Genomic DNA, 10,961 nt, shown 5'->3' on the forward strand with positions numbered 1-10,961 from the left:
AACAATATTCCCTTATCTGTTAATCATATTGTGTTTCATTCATACCTCCTGGCACTTCCCCTCTGCATGTTTACTATGTAAACTCAGGTGCATTCAGGGTGCGCTCAGAGTTAAATTTAGGACGCTGGAATTGCCTCGCCTGTTCTGTAGAGAGGCTTTGGGTAGCCACATGACCAGTTGTCTTGAACGCCCCTCGGTCAGAGTTGGTGAAAGAAAACTGTGCAAGGCATTTGTTTCGGTTGTGAATCGCGGCGAGCATTACAAGCAGGCGACTGACAACATAAGTGAGTAGTTTTGTTTGTTTTGTTTATATGAAGAAACAGAAACTAACATTACCGTTTTCTTCTGTTAACGAACATATGTTAATGAGTTGGTGAAGTCGGACAGGCTGGCAAGCTGGACAAGCTTGCTCACTTGAGTGTTAGCTAGCTAACGCCAAGTTAGCCATGAAGATGGTGATAACGTTGCTAGCTAACGTTACTTTTTCCTCTTTCGTTATTATTCGTAATGTTTCGTTATTTAAGTTAATTTGAACTGACTCTTAAATGTGTTTAAATGTACAACTGCGCTGCCCTGGCTGTGAATAGCTAACATGAAATATGTCAGTGAAGGAAATTGTGATATTTTTTTACTTACAAGGCTGTTACTGTAACGTTACTACACCTAGGGCACACTGTGTTATCTAGACTAGCTAGAGGATATATTTTGTAACGTTACAAAAAAGATGTTGCAGATTTTGCACACAAAAAAAACTAAAGGCGAGAAAGTTTACATTGTTTACCGTTACAGCTGTGATAAAGACATGACGTTAATTAATTGCTTTTTCAACTCTATTTTGTCAGAAATGCATCTGACAAATGTCAGCTGGTCAATAAACGTGCAGTAGGCTATATGAAGAGCCTGTAATTTCTCAATACCTGGGAATATGTGTAGAAAAATGTTATTTGAAGTTTGTGAAATCACTTCACATATAGTACCTTACAGAGGAATGTTGTAACCATATACTCCTTGTTGTGCACCACAAACCACAGGTTTTTAAAAAGTGTTGATTATGTGTTCAGTTGTGACATAGTGTTACATTTCACTCTTTCTGGTATTTACATGTTTAAAAGCATTAAATGTAACTGCGTTTTAATGTGACTTTCTGCAATCTTTTGAGTAAGGCACATTGAGCATTGAACATTTTCTCTTCTAAAAATGTTGAGACCCTATCTAAACAGTAGGAGATTATTATTCACCCCCTGAACTCTTGGAGTTAGCATTTGTCTGGCTGCTGGCTGGCATGCTGTCTCTGTGAAAGATAACCCCGATCAGTAATCTTAATGGCCACTGTTGACGATGATAAGACTGTGCAATTTATTGATAACGCAGAGCTCCTCCACATGCTATCTGTCATTTTATGTGTGACCTGTAAGTAATGCTTTTTTTGTTACCACACAACTTAGCCTACACTACATTTTAAAATTTCCTTTCCCAAGGAAAGTTTGTGCTTCTAATTTTGGTCACATGATTCAGTTAAAAGTGAGATCTGTATTATTTATCCTTCCAGTTAGTCACAGTTCTTTCCTCATAAAACAGCCCCATATAGATGTTTTTCACAGGTTTGAGACATTTCGTCACCTTCCTTGATTAAGGTTGTAATTCCTTAGTAAACCTTTTTTTCAAAATATTAAACTTGTATACACACAATGTTCTCAAGTTCACTTTAGAGTCCAATCTACTGTTGAAATGTCACGTTTAAAATATTAACAAAAGGCTGTAAGAAACAACATATCCTGCATTTGTTATCTATCTAGCTGTAGACAAGTAGTTAATGAAAAAATAATGAAATACACTGAATAATCTGCACTCATGGACATGTGAGAAAAGGTCTTTAGATATCATTTGGCTTGTGATATGTAAGAACCTTCCTTCCTTGATTCAGGTTGGAGTCATAACTTTTTTCTTTAATTGTCAAAGTGCCATGGTATTGTCAGCAGAAGAAGACACGGTCCTCTAATTTAATGATAATAAGTTTCAGTCAGTTTCTTAATTGTATGCCGGACAAACATTAAATAACATAAACATACATGGAATGGAGTTACACATCTATCTACTAACATTTCTGTGGTAAGAGAAGAGGGAACTGAAGCTCGGCCCTCCTCTTGCTCTCTGTTCACTCCCCCTGAGCTGGTTGGCTCATTTTGTAGGTTGAAGTAACTGCTGGTAGTTCAGTTCAGTAGGAGTTGAAGCATTTAAAGGCTCAGTTGGTCATTAACAGGAACACACATTGGCTGTAAAGAGAGAGCAGGTTTGGCCATCTACTGTATGCTGGGAAAAAAAAACTGTATATCAGACTTCTGCACACAACGGCATGTTTTTTTGTTTTTTTAAGTAGCTATCCTTGTTATGCTCACTGTGTCCACACAGCAGTGACAGAACATGTATTAAATAGGATTATTTTTAATTCATTATTTAAAGGGGTGGTAAAATGATTATATAGGGTATTTCACACTGTTCCTTAAGGTCTCCTAATATGGTATGTAACATTGGTTGGGCTGAAAATTGCCTGACTGCTTTTTTATGGGCCCTTAAAGGTGAATTATAGTAGCCGCTCAAAATGATGTAATATCCCGTCGGCGCACGTGAGCAGAGGTCGCGCAGGGCTCTTTTTTTTTTTTTTCAGCGGCGCGCCACAAAGCGGAAACCGGAGGCCTGAATGAGTTCGCCGACAACCGGATACCAAGACTCTAGGAGTGACTGCAAGTCTCTCTTGTAAACTTACTGGGTAAAGATGAGTTCTTTTATGGTGAATGAAAGGTTTGATCCGACGAAGTAGGTCATCCAATCAAATCGAAGCATTGACGGCAATGCTGCTGCCAGTTCGGCCGTTGTTTACCGTTTTTCTTCTTCTAGTCCATAGAAAGAGCAGCGTCGGTAGCCTTTCCTCATTAGCGCCACCGCTGTTCAGGAGAAGACTGCAACTAGTGTCGCGACCACCAGCACGGGTAGCGATATTACGAATCCCACTATGGCCACGCCAAGACCCGCCCTTCAATAGCGTTCACACACTACTATTGGCCAGGCGTCCATGCTTACATGCACAGGTCCTATCCCCTGACCAATCCCCTAACCCTAACCACTCGAGGTGAAATGCCTAACCCCAACCAATCGAGCTGCTTCGAAGGGTGGGTCTTGGCGTGGCCATAGTGGGATTCGTAATTTTGCGCACGGGTATAAATAGTTACGGCGATTTCATGACGTCACATATGCGCGCGCCAGCTGGGCTGCGGTTACTGTAAAACACCTTTTAACCTGATGTTCTTACCCTAACCCTGACCAATCTCATGCCTAAACCTAATCAACCCAACCAACAGAGGCAACAAGTACTATCCAATCAGAGGCAGAGTAGGGCTGGTCATGCTTTTCCATCGTGAAGTTAAGACACTGCCAGTAAAAGAGCTTACATAGAAATCATTTGGTGCAGCAGGTGTTCTGAAGGGTGCCATGCACTGCTTGTGTGTGTTGCCTTTAACCCTCCTCACAGTCTGCTTGGCAAAATAAAAAAAACTAAGAAATCCCACAGGTTGTATTTCACTGTTGTTTTTTTTGGTGGAACTTCAGTAACTTGTTCATAGAAATTCTTTGAAATATGCTTTCTGTTTAGCCTGGATGCCAGCCGAACTTAGCCCACAACATTTGAGGTCGGGAAGTTCCCATATATTCTGACTACAATCGGAGTATGACGACGTCAGGCTACTTTCTGTTTGATTCACTGTGAAATTTAATTTTTTTTCTCAACTTAATTCCCAGAACATCAGTGCAATGCTGCTTTTCAGACGCTGCCACAGCCTGACTCGATTCGGCCCTCTCAACACTCAAAGGTACAGCACTGTAACAAACGGATGTTCTACCACACATTTACTCTGCCTGCAGTTAGGTTTTGTCTGGTCCGAGCTACATCCAGTCAAAGGGCTCTGTTTAAAGAAGGATACTAAAACAGCCAACTCAAGGTGTGTTTTAGCAAATTAAGTTGATTTTTTTATTCTTTGTCTTAACATTTTTGTGACCAACACAACCTGACTAATGGTGTTCATCCCCTTTTCTTTTATCGTCTTTTATTTTACATTTTGTGAAAACCCCAGAATTGTACAGTTATTCTTGAGCTCGGCTTGATGTGCATAAAAGTTACATTTCCATTTTCTTCATTTCATAGGCATCAAGTGGCACCTGCTGTGGCGTCCTGTGCAGTTCGTCTCTGGAGCAGCAGCAGTGAGGACCAGAGATGGTACCAGCGTGCCCATAGGCCCAGCTGGAGACATGCACTGGCAGGACTGCTGGCTGGTACCGGAGCTGTACTGGTTTATGGACTCCACCACCACAAGGTCAGGTGGAGATTATTCTCACTTTGCCAGACCTTCCTTCGCAGCTCTGCGGTCCACACAGCATTCCGGGATGGGAGAAAAAAAGTGCTCTGGTTTATTGGTATTTCTTTAAACTAATCACAATCGTCTTGGGCGGCCGGTTTTCACGTGCTTGGCCATGACCGGCGACCGGCAGGTCAGTCTGACCTATGCAGGTCAATGCTACAATTAACTGACAACATAAGTTATACGAGTTACAGTTCTCAAGGAAGCACGCACGCACACACACACGGACGGACGGACGCGACAGCACAGTCTCTTTTTTTTTTTTTTTTTTTTTCTCTCTCAACTTTTCCGCCGGGTGTCGCGCTGCGTCCCACTCATGTGTGTGTGGCGTGGCGTGGCGCTTATTCTTGCACATGTAGGGAACCTTGTGAATTAACCTGCAACGTCAGCTGTTTAGAAATTCTTCAGCGTGTGTGCAGAAGATAACAAGTTTGCAATATGCAACACCTGCAAGGAAAAAGTAGGGCGTGGAGGGACGACACCAAAAACCAAAATCAAATTTTTTTTTTTGTTGGATATTGGATGTGAAAAGAAGGAAATGGTTCTAACATTTCAATTGAGATGTGTGTGAATTTCCCACACCAGGAGTAATTTATATAGTTCTATTTTATAGTGCTCCATTATCTGTTAAAGAAAAGATAGATTGTGTGTGCTGTAAAGTGGTTGGAAAAAATGAAATCGGAATCGGCTAAAATCGGTATCGGCTGGCCTAACTCAAAGAAAATCGGAATCGGTGAATCTCTACTCAAAATGGATCAAGTGTTGATCTAGAGCAGCACAGTGTTAATGTGCAGTATACGGTTCAATCTCAATTATTTAGTTGTTATTAAGTTTAAACGGTTTAATAACATTAAATTCAGAATAAAAAGAATGTGCCGTGTTCCCTCTCAGTCACACCCTGTTAATGATTCTATTTACAGCGAGGGCAGTAACCTGTCTCATCTGTTGGTTCGCAATGTCAGCTCATTTGTCACTTTTCCCTCCCACATCTTTTGTGACTCATGCAAACACATTTTGAGCTGAGCAGATGATTAATCTCTTCAGAGGAAAGAATGGGAAGAATATGCTCCGTTGTAGCAACCATGAGTTTGTAACTGTATATTGTTCTCTTGTGGTATCAGTATAATATTACAGGACTTTGAGTCTGTGTGTCCTATCCAGAGGCTGTTTAAAAGCTATTTATAACATTCCCACATCAGGACCAACACCTAGCCCAGTGGTGTCAGCATGTGCAAACATGAGAACACACACTGCCACTGCTGTTGCAGCCAGTTTATAAAACCTTAATAGTGACATAAGTACAGTTGCAAAGTGATTACAGAAGAATCCAAATTACCTTTCAGTCACAATTGTACTGAGCAAAATGTAATTAGTCAACATGCTCTTTTCAAGTGTTCCAGACTGGATTCCTGGTTTCCAGTCGCCTTCTCTTTTAAATGTCCTTTTTGATAGATCTCCAAACTGATGCCTCCTCCCTTCTCTCCGCTGCAGGCTGAGCAGGAAGACACCATTACAGTTCAAACCTTAGAGAAGACGTCAGCTCTTCCCATCTTCAGCCAGGAAGAGGTCACTAGTCACCGCTCTCTGGAAGATGGCGTGTGGGTCACCTACAAAGGTGGCGTCTATGACATCACTGAGTTTGTGGCCATGCACCCTGGTGGGGATAAAATCTTGCTGGCAGCAGGTGGAGCCCTTGAACCCTTCTGGGCGCTGTATGCTGTACACAACCAGGAGCATGTGCTGGAAATGCTCTCAGAGTATAAGGTGGGCCGATTCTTGGTTTCTGTAATTTAACTAAATCCCAGTAAAAAAAATAAAAAAAAATAAAATATACTGCAGACCTGAAGTCAAAGTGTCAGCCATTACTGACTTCACTGATTTGAAATGTAACAATGCCACACATCCAGTGAGCAGCTTCACCTTGCAAAGCTCTCTAGCTTTGAGTTACACCTCTAGCTGAAAAATAGAACTGCAATAATAGAGTAGAAAACCCCCACACTTATCAGCTAGAGAAAAAAGGCGGGCAGTAAAGTGATTGCCCTGTCTGTCGCTTGTAAACATCCATCACAGTTTACAGACGGAGTTTCTGATTCAACTTTGCGCGGCGCACACTGCTTTAACACAAGTGCTTTAACTTGCTTTAAGTGCAATTCAGTCACAATACACATTACAACAACAGAGCAATTGTATTTAGTATACAATCCATTTAATGTGCTGTATCAATGTGAACACATGGCAGCTTTTTAGCAGGGGATGTCTGTTGAATTTATCCATAAATGAACTATTTATTTTGTCTGTCTTGCACTTGATCACTGAAGACGCATATGAAAAGGTCTACTGCGCACTGTATACTAAGGTACCGCTGTAGGATAAATACTGGCACTCCCTCTAGTGGTCCGTAAGAAAAAAACACTTTGCTGATGTTTGTCTTGTGGAGTTTCACAGAACGCAGTTCTTCGTCTTTCTTTGCCTTTGATTAGCATTTTACGCCATTTGAGATGAATAGAAACATTCCGCTGAAAATATGTAATAGCTCGTAGCGTTGAGTCCCATGTGGTCTAACACAACTTGTGTCTGTGTTTAATACAAGGTTGGTGAGCTGAGGGCAGAAGACCTGAAGAAGCAGCAGGCCGTTCAGACATTGGACCCCTACTCCTCTGACCCAGAGCGTCACCCCGTCCTGTTCGTCAACAACCTCAAGCCCTTCAATGCTGAGCCGCCTCCTGAACTCCTCTCTGACAGCTTCATCACCCCCTCTGCTATCTTCTTCAAGAGAAACCACCTGCCAGTTCCTCGGGTGGACCCGGCTTCATATCAGCTGCACGTAGAGGGACTACCTGGAGTGCTGACGCTGTCTTTGGAAGACTTAAAGACTCGATTCCCCAAACACACTGTCACCGCCACGCTGCAGTGTGCCGGTAACCGCCGCTCTGAGATGAATCGGGTCAAGCAGGTGAAAGGACTGAACTGGGGCATTGCTGCGATCAGTAATGCTACATGGGGCGGTGCGAGGCTCAGGGATGTGCTGCTGGCTGCTGGCTACGGGCCCGACGTGGCCCAGCGGGCTTTCCACGTTCAGTTTGAAGGACTGGACAAAGACGTAACCGGGACTACCTACGGTGCCTCCATCCCTCTAAACAAGGCAGTTAGCGAGGAAGGTGATGTGTTGCTGGCTTATGAAATGAATGGCGAGGATCTCCCTGCTGACCACGGCTACCCCGTCCGCGTTGTGGTGCCAGGCACGGTGGGTGCACGCAATGTGAAATGGCTGGGGAAGATCATTGTGAGTGCGGAAGAAAGCAGCAGCCACTGGCAGCAGAATGACTACAAGGGTTTCTCCCCCGGGACGGACTGGGACACCGTGGACTTCAAGTCTGCTCCGGCCATCCAAGAGCTGCCCATTCAGTCAGCCATTACCACGCCTGCGGACGGTGCTGTGGTCAATCGCGGTTTGGAAGAGGTGACGGTGAAGGGTTACGCCTGGAGTGGCGGAGGCAGAGAGGTGGTACGCGTAGATGTTTCTACGGATGGAGGAAAGACGTGGCAGGTGGCCCAGCTGAGGAGCAGTGAGAAGGGACAAGCACCTGAACCCTCTCCCCCACCGGGACGAGCCTGGGCCTGGAAGCTGTGGGAGCTAACTGTGCCTCTTCCTCCCGAGGCTCAGGAGTTGGAGATAGTTTGCAAGGCGGTTGACAGCAGTTACAACATGCAGCCGGACACAGTTCCTCCCATCTGGAATCTGAGGGGCGTGCTGAGTAACGCCTGGCACAGAGTGAAGGTGAACATCCGAGAGGATTAGAGCGAGGAATAAACTCAGTGGTTTGATCCACATTCACAATTCAAAAGGTTTTGGGCCTGAAGCCGAGTTATCAGAGAGTAGATGTTGTTTAAAATCTGTCACTGAGACTAAGCAGAAAATACAGCAGGATTTGAAGCAATCATGTTGCCTGTGAGATTTGAGATATCTAGAACAAAGCTAAAGGCTGTAAATAACCAAAATACGTCCAGTTTTTATCTTGTGATGATTCACCTACACTACATGTGAGCCTGTTAATTCTAGAAAAGAAAAAAATATATTATTAATATATATATTATATATTTTTGTAATCGGGATTGACAATCCTAATGCTGAAGATGTGCACATTATATTAAAATTGTTGAATTATTTGTGATTAACATGCATCATAATTAAAAACCCTAATTTTAAGTCATATGAAATCTAATTGCTATGTAGAAGTAATGTAAAGTATATTTAATTAACAGTAGTATTTTCTTTACTGTTAGAATATAATTGTATGCACCCACTGACCTCAACAGAGAGGTTTCTAACTCCATATTAACTTACAGTGTGCATATCTACAGTATGGTTAACTTTTCAATTCCCCTTTTGTATAAACTAAAAAACTGCACCGGACATTTTTTTCATCTTCACCTGTGTTTGTTGTTTGCTCACTGTGAACTCTGGGAAGTGCCACTTCAGGGAAATAGTTCAAAGCCCCACAGTATAAATTAGGTTACATACAAGATGACATCACTTTCACATGTTGGTGATAGATTTGGTTGTTTTGAAAGCTGAAGTTTTCTTTGCTAAAATTCAGTAGCTGTCAGCATCAGATCAGGATGCAGTTGTTGACTCATCTGAAATCCTAAAAATAAAAAGAAAGCTGTAACAGTTCTTACCATATTTTATAATATACGCAAATCTTCTCCTTGCTGCTGCTGCTTCCTAAAAGTGGTAACAGAGGAAACAGGATACAAAGTGACTCCGACAGCCTTCTGAAAAAAATGTTGTCTGGCAGGAAGGTGAACAGGGCCAAGGAGTCCAGGGGAAGACAGGATAATGTAAAAGATTAGGTGTCAGGGCAAACAATAATTAGAGATATAAAAGAATGCAATACAATTTTGATGAAATATACAGTATATAGTCTAATTAACCTGAGTAGTCCAAAACTACGCTTAAATTATCCTGTATTCAAGTCACAATCCATAATTTGTGTGATTTCTTAATGAACGTATGAACTGGGAGTCATGATGTTGTCACGATGAGTGGCCTTGGCCTTTTGTCCTGAATAGGATTAAACGATGCTCTTGGCACGTTGTTTTTTTTATATAAAAAAAACCGATATGTTCCGGGATTTCAATGCTGTGGGACTCATTTGTTTATGAGTATCCCGGGGCTGCTGACCTATCGGGGAAGTTGGTTTGGCAATCATGTTTGTCATAAACTTTTCATTCTGATGTGTCTGAGTCATAAATGACTAAAATTGCGGTAAGCTGTATTGCGGCGAACGGATAAAGAAAACACGTGTATGTGGTTCTGCAGTCAACGCAGACTGTGAGAATGTTTGTGTTCTGTTGGTTCCAGACTCCTGAGTCCTGATGCTGCTACGTGTGCAGTGGAGTGAAACATGCACTACTCACAATGTCTTAGGAGAAATGACAGAAAGCGGAAGGAAAGCAGAGTCAGATAAATGTCCACTCACTTTAGTAGAAGATGAGACATTACACATTTGTGGTATCAAACTGGATCATTTGGACCAAATGTTGTACAGTCTCTGCTCACCCTTTGTTGGATCAAACATATACAGTATTATGCTGCTGTGTGATGTTCTGGATATACAGACAGCTAGTTTAGGTGTCAAAAGCAGACTTCTTCATAAAAGCCTATACTCTACTTTCACTTCTTGCTTGTTCCTTTTTTCAGTTCCTTTCTTTCTGTTGTAGAAATAACTATTCTGTCACAACAATAACACAATACAACTACACCAGAAACTGCTGCCTCTTACTGTATATTTCTCTCTAGGTCAGCAAATACAGAGACTTGTGTAACATTGGTGGTAAATGCAAACTAATGCACCAAAGCTTTGGTTTATTTTCTCTGTATAGTAAATAGTGATACAGTAAGGGATGTGCAGCATGTAGACTGAAAGTTACCAAAGAAAGAAATGTACAAGAAAAAGCCAAACCTGATTGTATGAGTAGTTCTTATCTTAATTCTAATTTGCTAAATAATCCTTCAGCCTATTAACACCTACTGTAGCTAGGGATTAATCTACAGCCCATCAGGAGTTGGGTTTTCATAGATAGAATATGACAGAATCTTCCCTGTTGGAAAATTTTGATTTAAGTTCTGCTGTTGGCATGCAAAGACAAACCTTTAGTGTTAGTGTGTTGACTCAGGTTTAAGTCTGCGGCCGTACAATGCCAACCATCCACCATGCATTCACATCTTGAGACCAGCTGTTTTGTCGGCTAATGCTACTGTAGCATTTCTACCAGTTCCAACACGACAGTCTGCTGTCATCTCAAATTTGGTAAAATACCTTTTTATTGAACAATTTGAACATTACATTACGAAGCGTTACCCGTGGTAAACACTTCATTATTAGATATGATCAACATGTCCTTACTAACAGGTTATGTACCGCAGTCATTTAAAATTGCTGTGATAAAACCTCTTCTGAAAAAACCCACCCTAGATCCTGAGGTCTTAGCAAACTATAGACCTATATCTAACCTTCCCTTTCTATCCAAGATCCTTGAGAAGGTGGT

General features: G+C 42.0%; 1 protein-coding gene across 1 annotated transcript; it reads left to right on the plus strand.

Annotated features, from left to right (window-relative positions):
• Positions 1 to 159: 159 nt before the first annotated feature.
• Positions 160 to 10,089, plus strand: suox (sulfite oxidase). The gene is made up of 5 exons (XM_028576807.1): positions 160 to 284; positions 3,793 to 3,863; positions 4,196 to 4,364; positions 5,901 to 6,173; positions 7,000 to 10,089. The coding sequence occupies exons 2-5, from the start codon at positions 3,805 to 3,807 to the stop codon at positions 8,206 to 8,208; spliced, it is 1,710 nt and encodes a 569-aa protein (XP_028432608.1). The 5' UTR covers positions 160 to 284; positions 3,793 to 3,804; the 3' UTR covers positions 8,209 to 10,089.
• The last annotated feature ends 872 nt before the right edge of the window (positions 10,090 to 10,961 follow it).

The sequence above is a fragment of the Perca flavescens genome, chromosome 4, assembly GCF_004354835.1.
Source record: "Perca flavescens isolate YP-PL-M2 chromosome 4, PFLA_1.0, whole genome shotgun sequence".
Classification (NCBI taxonomy): Eukaryota; Metazoa; Chordata; class Actinopteri; order Perciformes; family Percidae; genus Perca; species Perca flavescens.